The sequence below is a fragment of the Dendrobium catenatum genome, unplaced genomic scaffold (assembly GCF_001605985.2).
Source record: "Dendrobium catenatum unplaced genomic scaffold, ASM160598v2 fragScaff_scaffold_1250, whole genome shotgun sequence".
Classification (NCBI taxonomy): Eukaryota; Viridiplantae; Streptophyta; class Magnoliopsida; order Asparagales; family Orchidaceae; genus Dendrobium; species Dendrobium catenatum.
Window position 1 is genome coordinate 271,189 of NW_021319712.1, and position 13,260 is coordinate 284,448.

The following is a 13,260-nucleotide window of genomic DNA, read 5'->3' on the forward strand; positions in this document are numbered from 1 at the left end:
TGGATTTAGACATGACATACAAAGAAGCAATTCAGTACTAGCTTCAGAAAATCTATTATTCAGCTCTTGAAGTTGCATATCAAAGATAGTGTAAAAGAATTTCACACGATAATGATGTAAATTTGTTGCTTCATCATTTCTGCGTGATGATCGTCGACGGGCTCCCTTCAACAGATATGATCTCCGAATTTTATCTCTTTCATTTACATCCTAACACCAAATTGAAGGTCGAATTCCAGGATCAGCTATTAGACTATTAATATCAATCTCCAAAGATTCCTTCCTCTTTAGAAACTTGTTTGATTAGGGCAAAAAAAATATTTTAGGGGCAGGTGGGGTGGTCAAATTTACAAAATAGTCCTCCCTCTAATTTACATTGCCCCCCCTCACGTACAAATAGTTCCGCCAGTTAAGTCTCTTTCCTTTGCCACGATGGTCAACTGATCTACCAAACATTAGTCATTGAAAAAGCTTGTGTATGCATGGGTAGCTAGTATGGTAGCTGAATATGGATTACTTGAATAGTTGGCCAAACAACTAAACAAGGCTTTAATGGTGAGAGGTGAACCGTCAAGATCTCGCATTGATGAGCTAGAGAAATATAATAAAATACATTAATGGTGGATCAAATTAGTGGGGACATATAAATTATTTTTTAAGGGAGGGTCACCATTAGACATTTATCATGTGAGACACTAAATAATGGCATGTGTCCCATATGATCCACCTTAAGTTCCTCCTTAAAATAATCACAACGACTTCTGTCTTGCACAGATAGCTTCTCTCTCTCTCTCTCTCTCTCTCTCTCTCTCTTAATCTCTGATACAGACCAGCGATGGATATCTTTAATGGCTTTCTCAGTGTGATTATGCATGTTTTGATTGCTGTGTTCTTATTAATCTATCTCCCCGTCTCCTGGATTTGGAGACTAATAATATTCGTCTTCTTCAAGCCCTTTTACAAAGAAGATGTTGGAGGAAAGGTGATTCTGATAACGGGGGCTTCTTCCGGCATTGGAGAGGTCAGTGATTTTCTTACAGATTTTATTTTATTTTTTTGGTATTATTAGCGGTTTTTGTTTAATTATTAAGAATGGTAATAACTTAAACTTGGGAGAAAAATGATGTAAATTATTTTTGCTGCATTAAATGTCTTTTTATTAATATTAAAATAGACTTTTAAGGTTTTACCCCCACTGGATCCCAACTTACATTAAGGGGCTGTTTGGTAATAGGACTGACGCATGATTTAGCAAGGTTTAAAAAATCAGATCGGACAAGTTAGTCCGACTGGTTCAACCATGAACTAGTCATAGGATCCAACCAATTCAAGTCATAAAGCCTTGCTCAGTCCATCCTGAAAACTTCTTCTACGTCAAACCGGAGTGAACCGGCCAGAACTGTAAGTTCAACCAGTGAACTAGTGAACCAGTCTAGATTCCTTTGGAAGTGTCGATTCAATTGCTGAATTATTTAAATAATTATATAAAATAATTTAATACATTAAGGATAAAATATTAAATAATATTAAAAATTTATCAAATTAATTTAAATTTAATATATACTTAGTTTTTTAATAAGCATGAAACTTATATAATAGTTCTTTTACCAAAAATAAGAATGAACCATCTTATATAACTTCACCACTTCACTCGAGTTCTTAGTACACACAAAACCAAAAAGATATATAAATAATAATAAGAAAAAGTTCTTAAGTGACGTGTGACTAAATATATGACTTAAGGTTATCATACTCACAACGTATATCTTATATATTTTTAAACATATATTTTAATTAATTCTTTATAATGTGAATAATATTTATTTTTTAGTTAATAATAATAGTTTATTAATTTATTTATACACTATAAAAAATAATTTTTATCTATTTATTAATGATAATTTATTTAATATAAGTAATTGGTAGATGAAGATTTATAATATAAATTTTGCATATAACCTATAGATGTAAATTACATTTAATTCGTATTATTTAATTAATGAATGAGTTGAACACAATCTTAGATAAACGGCCAAACAATTTAAGCAAAAAAATATATATGATATGAAATTATGCTTTATATATATATATATACATATATATATATATATATATATATGATTTGCGTATCTATTAATAAAGCAATTAATCTAATCTTAATAATTAATATTAGCTAATTGAAATTTTATTATCTAATTATATTAATTGATATTAGTTTTTTTTTTCTAAATATAAGTTGTTATTTAAGCAAATTAGGGAAAATTGCTAGACCACTTAAATAATCACATTTAAGAATCTAAGAACATCCTAAAAAAATTAACTATTTAATCCTTGTATTTGTGCTTGTCATAATCAAACCATTGGAAGTTATTTGAAATATAGTTTCATGATGCATGTCATCTTATATGTTAGGATCGTAGATCCTTATCTAATCAAATAATGTTGTTGATGTGAATCACATACAATAAACAATGAAAATGATGATGCTATTATCTTAGAAAATTATTTTTAGGATCAAACAAAGATAAAATGACATAATTTTATACTCAGAATGACTATCTCGCAAAATAACTCCTATGATTGAAGTTGCTCAAATTTGAGCATGCTTAGGGCTTAAATCTGCCAAATTTTCTCCTTTCTTATCCTTCCCCGTGCCTTGCACATGATGGCATTCATTGCTCAGTCTAAGAGGCACCTAAATTTGGAAGCATTAACCCCTGAATTGATATGATGTCCCTCACTGTTACTACAAATAATTAAGCTACACAAAAGATAGTGCGAGTTTACATGAAGTGGTTTAAATAAGCTTATGTGTGTAACAACATGAAGTAATTATTTCCACTAATTCAAAGAAAATAAACTGCACAAATAGGATATCTCAATAATTTTCTTTATTCTCTTATTTTATCTCTCTTAATTCAATAAATTCAAATCTTTAAAAAAATGAAGAAGAAAGAATAAAAGACAAATTAGAATAGACGCTAACCTCCAATTGAAATCACCCCCAATATTATCCAAAGGAAATTTCCTTTAATCCTTCATAGAGCTTCTCAATAACTAGTCTCTTTCATACTTGCCACTGGCTTCATAGAGAACTGTTGATTACCTCTAAATAGGACCACAACAACCCACAAAAAAGAGAACCTATCATATATTCTCTTTTCTTCTAATCACAAGCTATTCGGTAGTAGACAATAAAAGAATCCATCTTTCCATGCAACCAATAATCTTCATTTTATAGAGCTTAAATGTGGTAGATTTGATTTGTAAGGTGGCTATTTAGAGTTTTACGTATGATGAGTTGAAAATTTGCAAAAAGATTAGGTAGAGCTTTAGGTGTGGCAAATATCAAATTTAAAAAGGGATACGTAAAGTATGCAAGAGGAATTTAAATTTTTGACTTAAATAGCCTCCTCTTAGAGATTAAACTACTAATTTGCTATCATAAATGGTTCAACTTTGTGCAATACTTCAAAAATATCCCATGCTCCTAAATCCTTGAAAGGCTCAACATAGTTCAACCTTAACATGCCCAAGTTATACTTGAACTCAGCACTCATGAGAAGCCTTCAAATCACATATGTTACACACCAAGATGAATCCATTAATATTAAATGTACATCTATCACTAAATTTTCACCTATATTATGTGTCTATCTTCTTACTCTAAATATTATAATGGTATTATTTGATATTGGGTGGATTATAAAATATAAGAATGATCCTTCTGATCATCTCCAAAACTCACCCCACTTGACTTTTGCCTCTTTTTATCTAGAATATTTGTTGCAAATAACAATTTTTACTTATTCAACTCGGGGTTTTCCACCAAAGTTGTTAAAATTAAAGCAATACCACTCAAATTATAGTCGACAAACTATAATGGCTTTTAAGATAGCCGATACATGAAACCTTAAGGGATTTCTCATCTATAAAGAATGTATATCTTGCATTCCTGAGAGCATTTAAAGATATTATATTTTTAAAAAAGATTTGGTACATACCTAACTTCAGTCATGTCCTAGTCAAATAATCATGCCATCAACTTTACCATGTCAATATCATCAATATTGCATGACAGATTATTTTACATATAAATATAACCCTCACATAACTTATAATTAGTAAACATCCCCATAGTAGGACAACTGATATGAAAAATTTGAGTTTACAACTCAGTTCTCTTTGCATCTTTCTCTGTTAGTCATCAAATGATTATTCAAATACTAATATGCAGCAACACTTGCATCTGTTTATTTTTCCTTTCTGTGGTTATCATCTGCATGTTGCTTTTTTTTAAGTATACAAACAAAAACAACAACATCAAGCTTTTATCCCACTATGTGGGGTCGGCTACTTGAATATTTTTTTCATTTTGTTTTGTTGAGTCAACTTCTTATTTAAATATAATAAAAAAAGTTGTTTCTAGTATTTTCTTAACCAATACTTTTAGGTCTACAACTACCTTTCTTAACATAGGTCAAATCTAATACATCTACTCTCCAAACTGGGTCATCGGAAGGCTACCGACATTTTATGTCCAAACCATCTAAGGCGACTCTCAATCTTATCTACCATTGGAACTACTCCAACATTTTCACATATATATTCGTTTTGCATTTTGTCTCTAAGAGTGAAATCACTCATTCACCTAACCATCCTCATCTCTGCAACACTTGACTTAATTTTATGCTTCTCTTTAAATGGCCAACATTTTGCACCGTAAAGCATTGTAGGTGGAACACCTGTAAAGTTAGTGGATGAGTCAACCCATTTTGACCCGACCAAATTCAAGGTAATTTTTTATATTTTGCATTTGAACTCTTATACACGCGTGTGTTTGAGAATACTCTATGTGCATTTGAGAATTTGCATGTGATCGAAATAGGTTCCGGTGGTCTGTTTGCGTGATTGAGCAAGTCTGATTTTTTTCTCTGTGGCACTTGAATTGTGATGTTTTTGGCTCTAATGCAATAAGGAAAATTAGAAATTAATTCAGAGCGACAACGCTGGTGGTGGCACGACGACACTTAAGGCTCTCTAAGGAGCAATGTGGCAAAGGCCACAAGGCACCGTGATGGTGTGCAAAATTTTAATATTTTAAATATCCAAATCTATTATTACATTTGATCATTTTCATTTTAGTTGCCACCTACTGAGATAAGGGGAGAGAATCTTAGAGAGAGAAAGTTTATTTCGTCAGGTCATTTTTAGCTGGTAACCTAGTTCATAAGTTATTTAGGTCGAGATAGTTTGTATTTTGTTTGTCTTAGTTTTTAATAATTTGATAGTTTTGAGATTTTTCTAATTTTATGTAATTTTTTGTTATTTGAACTAAGATAACATTTTAACAGGAAAATTTTCATCGCGTAATTTTGTATATATAGTTATGGACATTTAGGTATTTTTTTAATAAAATTTATGCTCGACATTTTTTACACATTGCTTTTCTAAGACTGTAGGAAAATATCTAGGCACTAAAAAATAATTTTGTAGAAATATAAATCATTGTAATGTTGGTTTGTACAATCTCTAATAATTTGGTTGAATTCTAAGTTAATGAAATTTTACTATAGGATATCGAGTTTGACTGTTAAAATACTGCTTGGAGGGCAAATCTCCAAAATTCTAATTGGCTTAACTGTAATGTTATGTGGCTTAATTTATATATTTTGCATCTCTATATAATATTTTGTTTGAATCCAAGTAGTTGGTATATATATATATATATATATATATATACCGTGAAATTTTGTTGCGAGAATTCTAGAAGTGTTGAGAGCACTGAAAGGCCTAAGGACAGGAGTTCTGAATGGTATGGATAAGGATCTAAAGTTCTGAATGGAATACATAAGTGTCTAGAGTTCTGAATGGGAGTTATAAGAGCTGGAATTATGTTACTTTTTGCTCTGCACTGTGTGTTTATTTACTTTTTGTTCAGTATACTTTATATTCTTTTTAGCATATTGCGCTTTGAATTATGTAACATGCTCAATTACAAAACCCTATATTTTTTTATACCACTATAAGTCTGCTATTAAGCTTGGATAGTTACTTTATTTTATGTTATTGGTTCTAAATTTATCAAGAAAATATTTGGGTAGTATAATTTATTGAGCTATATTAGCTCATTCTATGTTCTGCATTTCATTTTAGGTCAGAGTAGGGGTAAAGGGCCGGTTGAGTAGATAAAGCTAATTTTTTATGTCTGGATAGTGAATAGGCACCCTTTCCATTTTTTGTATTAGATTTTTAAACAATCTTCGCATTTCTGTATTTATTGTCATGTGTCTATCTATTATCGGGGACTGTGATAGCAGGAATATGTAACATATGCTTTTGTAGATAAATAGAAAGAAATGAATTTTTGTGGATGAATAAATTCATGTATAGTAGAAAATGTTAGAAGCTCCGGTGTTTATTATTCAAAAGGAAATTTGATATTTCCCTCCAAATAAAAAATATTAGTTTGTGTGGTTTCATCTTTGTTCTATCACTATCCAAGATGGTGTGGCCTATATATGCGGGTCATATCGGGTTAAGTTGTGATAGTTCTTTGGTATTAGAGCATTATTTGGAGAAATAAATTATAAATAATGGTATAGGGTTTGATCTCTAATCGTATGAGAAAGTTCTAGGTATTTTCATGCATTCACTTTATTTTGTTATTCATGTCCATGAGTTAGTTGATGTTAGTTCCAATGGATCTACTTAGGCATGACATGAATGATGTGCAGAGTGTGAGCCATAGTGCACCGATAGTAAGTACAACCCCTACTGTTGGTTTTGATACAATGCAACATTTTGCTGGGTTGGTAGCATAGTTGATGGGCGAGGCCCAGAGCATGAGTTCTTATGTTAGGACTAAGGATGTGGATCTATATATATAGATGTTTTTAAGGTTGAAGCCTCCAAGATTTGATGGTACTATTGAGCCTAAGATTGTAGAGGTTTGGCTGATGAGTTTAGATAAGAACATCGATGGTATGTAATATCCTTTTAAAATGAGAGCAGCTTTAGATGTATTTTTGTGCTGGTGGTTGAGCCAGTAGCAGGAGAAATTTAATGGGAGGCTGGGTTCTCTAATTAATTGGGAGGAATTTATTGATATATTTATAAGTTCTTTTGTACCTTCATCCACCCAACAGCAGATGCAGGAGATTTTTCTAAGATTGGTTCAAGAAAGCAGTACTGTGATACAATACGAGACAGAGTTTATTGTTTTGGCCATATATGTTTCGCAGCTGGTTAGCACTTCAGGAGAGGAGTGTTACTATTTTCTTAGAGGCTTACGAGATGCTTTGAGATAACCGTTAATTTCGTTCCTGATTACTTATTTTTTTGAGCTGGTTAAGCAAGTCAAATTGATTGAGAATGACCTAACTACTATTAACAAGCGATGGACTACTAGTAGGAAGAGATTCGATGGAGAGCCATATGAGTAGATATTCTAGGAAGAAAAGTAGATTTGTACCCTCTGAGTTTACGAGTGGTAGTTTGTCTAGGTAGATTTCTATTAGTGGCAGTATGCCCAATGCTGGCAATTCTATATAGATGTGCTCGAGCTGTGGTAGGAGGCATGCAAGGTCGTGTTATCAGATGTCATGATAGTGTTTTTATTATTGGTTGAACAAACACAGAGTTGCAAAATATCTACATACAACTCCTAATCGATTTTATGATATTCATTTTGAGAGCTATATCAGAGTAGTAGAGAGACTGAGGATTATTCCACCAAATGGATATATTGATGCAGCTTCTGGTAGAGGAAATGGCCTTATGATAGGTTTATAGTCTGCGGATGTTTAGGAAGACCCTAGCTATTATGTAGCTCCGACACTAATTTAGCCACGTGTATATAGATTGATTATTTGAAGAAGAAAGTGACTTTATTTTTGAAAAATGAGAGTTTCATATTTTAGGGTGTGAGAAGTGCCTTATCATGTCTAATATCAGCTCTAAAAATAAGTAAATTTTGGAAGAAGGGTAATATGATATTTCTAGCTTCTATTAGAGATACGAGAGTAAATTTTGGATTATTCAATATTATTCCCATGATACAAAATTTTTTAGACATTTTTCTTGAAGAATTTGTGTGCGTTCTTCCTGATAGAGAACTTAAGTTCTATATATATGTGTTATTTCTTGGTACAGCTCCAATCTCCAAAGTTCCGTACAGAATAACACCTAAAAAAGTTTCAGGAGTTGAAGGTACAGCTTTAGGAATTTGTTGATAAAGGTTTTGTCCGTCCTCATATGTCTCCTTGGGAGAATATATTTTGTTCGTAAAGAAGGATGATACAATGTGAATGTGTATTAATTACGGGGAGTTGAATAAGGTAATGGTAAAGAATAAGCATCATTTTCCACATATTGATGATCTATTAAATCAGCTTACAAGGTTATATGTGTTTTCTAAAATTTATCTGAGATCTGGATATCATCAGGTAAAGGTTAAAGAAGCAGATATTCCTAAGTTTGCTTTAGCACGAGATATGGACACTATGAGTTCTTAGTCATGCATTTTAAGGTGACTAATACTCCAACATTTTTTATGGATTTGATGAACATGTTCTTTAGGATTTTTCTTGATTAGTTTATTATTGTATTTATTGACAACATACTAGTATATTCTATGTTTGAAGAGCAGCACAGTTCATCTTAGAAAAGTTTTGAAAACTCTGAGACAACATCAGTTTTGTGCTAAATTCTCTAAGTGGTCTTTTTGGATGAAGAATATTCTACTTTTGGGACACGTGATTAGTAGTGCAAGTATATCTATTGATCCCAAAAAAATTTAAGTAGTTTCTGATTGGCCAAAGCCAACTATGGTATTTGAGATACAAAGTCATCTGGGTATGGCCAGGTATTATAAAAATAAGTGAGAATTATTTCAGATTTCTATGCCTTTGATTAGGCTGATTCAGAAGTTAGTGGTTTGGGATTGGACACCTGAGTGTGAGCAGAGTTTTCATAGACTGAAGGTTTGCGTGATGACAACTTCGATTCTGACAATTACTTCTGGTACTAATGGATTTTAAGTATTCAGTGATGTTTCACTAAAAGAATTAGATTGTGTTCTAATGCAAAAAGAAAATGTTATAACTTATGCTTCCAGACAGTTAAAGTCACACGAGAAAATTATCTAAAGCAACACCAGAAAATTATATCACACATGATTTGGAATTGCCCGATATTATCTTTGCTCTAAAGATCTGTGGACACTACTTGTATGGGGTAAGGTGTGAGATTTTCAAGGGTCACCAGTCTGAAGTATTTTTTTACCTATAAATATATGAATTTGAGACAAAGAACATGGTTTGAGAAAGAAATGAATCTGAGACAAAGAAGATGAAGCGTGGCGCTAGAGGTGGCGCAGCGACGCTGAGTGCTCTTTAAGGGAGCTATGTGATGAGCACAATGGGGTGCTAGGTCGAATTTTAATATTTAAATATCTACATCGACTTTTTCATTCAATCCTTTTCATTTAAGCTTTTGCCTAGTGAGAGATAACTAGAGAGAGAAAGTCTACTTTAAACTGCTACATATCATTTTCAGCTCATGGCCCAGCTCTAAAAACTGTCTGGTTCGAGATAGGTTTTATTTTGCCTATCTCAGTTTTTAATAATTTGATGATTTTGAAATTTTTTTTTAATTAAAAATAATTTTGGTGTTTGAGCTGGGATAATGTAGCTTTGGACATTTAGGTGTTTTTCTATAAAATTTTTGCTAGGTATTTTTGGCACACTATTATTTAAGACTATAGGAAAATATACCGGCACTAAAAATAGTACTATAAAATAATTAAATATTTGAAAATGTAGTCCTACGCAATCTCTGATCATTTAAGATAATTCTAAGTCAGAGAAATTTTGTTATATGGTATAGGGTTTAACTCCTAAAATGTTGTCGAGAAGGTAAATCTTTGAAATTCTATAAATAGCCCAATTTATGTTTTTAACTGCTTAACTATAATGTTATATGTCTTGATTTATATATTTTGCATTTCTGGATAATATTCTATCTGCAGCTGAGGAGTTTGGGGGTAATAGTATATGACACACTTATGCCCTTTTAACCTTTATTGTAAGTACATCATATTGGCTAGGATACATGATTTTTAACTTTATATTCTTCGGGCAAAAGTTATATTATTTCTGATTTAAAATTATTACATTTTACCTGACTTTCTTTCTCACTCAGACTGTTTGCTAACTTGTCTTCTCCACCTCTCTTTTCTATCTTCCCAAAGGCTTCTTACTCCTTATTTACCTCTCAAAATAAACTTGTGCAAGTAATCAGTTACAAGCTGTTTAAAATGTTCTACACGAATGTTTATTTCTCAATCCATTGAGAATATCCTTATCAACATTTTGATAACAGGAACTGGCTTACCAATACGCAACCAAAGGAGCTTCTCTAGTTCTTGTAGCTAGGAGAGAGCAAGCTCTAAAGGAAGTTGCCATTGCTGCTTTGGGGAAAGGTTCACCAGATGTATTAGTGATCAAAGCAGACATTTCTATACAGTCAGAATGCAAGAGGGTCATTGAAGAAGCCATTGCTCACTTTACCAAATGTGAAATTTTATGCATAGTAATAGTATTTGTCTCCTTTTCTAATTATAAATTTATTGGCTTCATTAATATTGACACAGTACTCTTCTTTGCCTTGCAGTGAATCATCTAGTCCTTAATGCTGGGCTTGTTTCCAGTTCTCTCTTTGACGAGATCACTAACATATCTGCTTTCAACAGAATTATGGTAAGCACACATGCTAAGACTTCGTTTGGGAGGACTTTCTTACTGTTGCTTAAAATAATCTTTTAGTACAAAAATTAAGCAATAAGAAAGCTGTCCCGAACGAAGCATAATTATTCATTTAGTTAAAGCATATTAGAAATCTGTTTTATAAAATTCTTTTATTTCAAAACAAAATTTTTAAAAATATAATAATTTTGATCTTTGTTTTGTGACAGATTTTTTTGAGGCCAAAAACCAGAAAAAAGAAATATCTTTATCTAATACTTCCGAAATATTTATGATTTGTCGTACTATTTATGGTCGTGTTAAGGAATCCTTATTTATAGTTTACAAGATTTTTGAACTTCTTATGTCATTATCTTAAGCCAACCAAAAATAAAAATGAAAATTAACACACAAATATAAAATTTATATAAGTTCGCTCAATTGATGGCTATATTTTGTTGTTATCCTAATGAATTTTACTATGATTTAATTATGAAGAATTATAACTCTAATTTCCTCTAATACTTACTTAAAAATTAAGACTGTATCTTTGTAAGACAAAAATTAGGCTTTAGAACTTAGCATTAAGACTTTGGTTTAGTTTGGTATGGCTTTCTTACTTCTTAAAGCTGCTTTTTAGTAAAAAAATTTAATTTTTGTACTAAAAAACTAGTTTAAGAAACAATAAGAAAGCCATCCCAAACGAAAGCTTTATATCTTTGTAATACTAACATAAATATTTTCTACTTTCCCTTTCCTATGTTCAATCTACCAAAGTTTATTCATCAAATTATTTTCTTGGAATTAACCATAAAGCTTTACAGGATATAAATTTCTGGGGTGCAGTTTATACAACTTATTACGCTATTCCACACCTGAAGAATAGTCGGGGCAATATTATTGTCACAACTTCAATAGCTGGACGTGTTCCTCCTGCAAGAATGAGCTTTTACAACGTAATAGAAGAAATCTTTACTTCTTCTTCTTTCTCAAGCATTCAAATCTCTAAACTAACGGTTGAATGTTTAATATTTCAATTTCATAGGCAAGCAAAGCTGCATTAATTAGATTCTATGAAACACTACGAGCAGAATTGGGATCAGACATTCGAATCACTATACTGACACCTGGATTTATAGCTTCAGAGCTTACAAAGGGGAAATTTCTTCAAAAAGGAGGTGAAATTGCAGTAAATGAAGAGATTAGAGATGTAAGTAAACACGATCGGATATATGAACATAAATTTTCAATAGTTTTTGTTTTGGACAGTTTTTTTCTGCTTTCTAAAATAAATTTTTAGTTAAAAAAATTTGTAAATTAGAAAATTTTGTACTAAAAAACAGTAAGCAAAAAAAGATGTTCCAAACGAAGCCTAACTCTGCCAATCAATAACTATGCAGGTTCAGATTGGATTTTTCCCAGTTGGGTGCACAGATAAATTTGCAGAAAATTGTTGTAGAAAGTGCGTGTAGAGGTGATGAGTATGTGACTTGGCCATCTTGGTACCAACCTCTTCATGCACTTATGTTCTTTGCTCCTGAGATAATCAACTGGTATTCAAGACTATTATATGTTACTAAACCAGGTGCAGATTCAAGTAAGGCACTTAGTAGAAAAATCTTAGAGGCTACAGGGGCAAAGAAATTTTTATATCCAACTTCCATCAGATCATCCACCATTAAGATGGATAGCACCGAGTAATTATTGTCATGTAAGCTATTCGAGAAATTAAAGAGCGTTGGGCTTTGTTTGGGATGACTTTCTTACTGCTTTATAAAGTTGCTTTTTAGTACAAAAGCTATTGAAAGCAGAAAAAAAAAAAAGTGATCTAAAGCTGTCCTAAACGAAGCTCTAGTTCAAGCGGTATGTTCCACATTTATGAGTTCTAATTTTATAAATAATAAATATTTTAATTATATATAATAAACCTATCAATTTTCAAAGAATTATGACATTATGCATAAAAAATAGCTTAAAAAGCTTTAAATTATTGAATGAACGATACAATATGGGCATGCTGCATATTAATTATCACTCATCACAGTATCTTTCTCTTAAATTACGCTATTTATTTCCCAAAGTTATGAAATCATCATTGGAGGATTTTCATTTTTTGTAGAAAAATGTCTGTGTTTATTAAGTTTATTATAATTTTTTAAAATAGTTATTTCTTCTTCCATTTATGGTTTATAATTTATATTTGTATAAATAAACAAAAATAAAAGAATCAGCTATGGATATCTCGGTATAATTATGCATGTTTTCATTGATGTGTTCTTACTATTCTATCCGCCCATCTCCTGGATTTGGAGACTAACAGTATTCGTCTTCCTTAAGCCCTTTTCTTGCTACTATTAGCAGCTTTTGGTTAATTATTAAGCAGTATTTTGAAAATCATATTAGACTGGTTGGTCGACCTTGAACCGATGAAGTCGTTGGCTCGGTCGGGTTTGAAAATCGGATTCACATTAAACCGGTTACAATTGATTTGAACAACCGATTCGACCAGAAAACT

At 31.7% G+C, this 13,260-nt stretch overlaps 1 protein-coding gene across 1 annotated transcript; it reads left to right on the forward strand.

The window, feature by feature from the left end:
* Positions 1-782: 782 nt before the first annotated feature.
* LOC110110702 (11-beta-hydroxysteroid dehydrogenase 1B-like) lies at positions 783-12,542 on the forward strand. The gene is given in 7 exon segments (XM_020842298.2): positions 783-1,021; positions 10,384-10,576; positions 10,675-10,760; positions 11,570-11,701; positions 11,791-11,955; positions 12,146-12,193; positions 12,195-12,542. Coding segments are annotated over 7 exon segments (1,062 nt in total). The 5' UTR covers positions 783-835; the 3' UTR covers positions 12,447-12,542.
* The last annotated feature ends 718 nt before the right edge of the window (positions 12,543-13,260 follow it).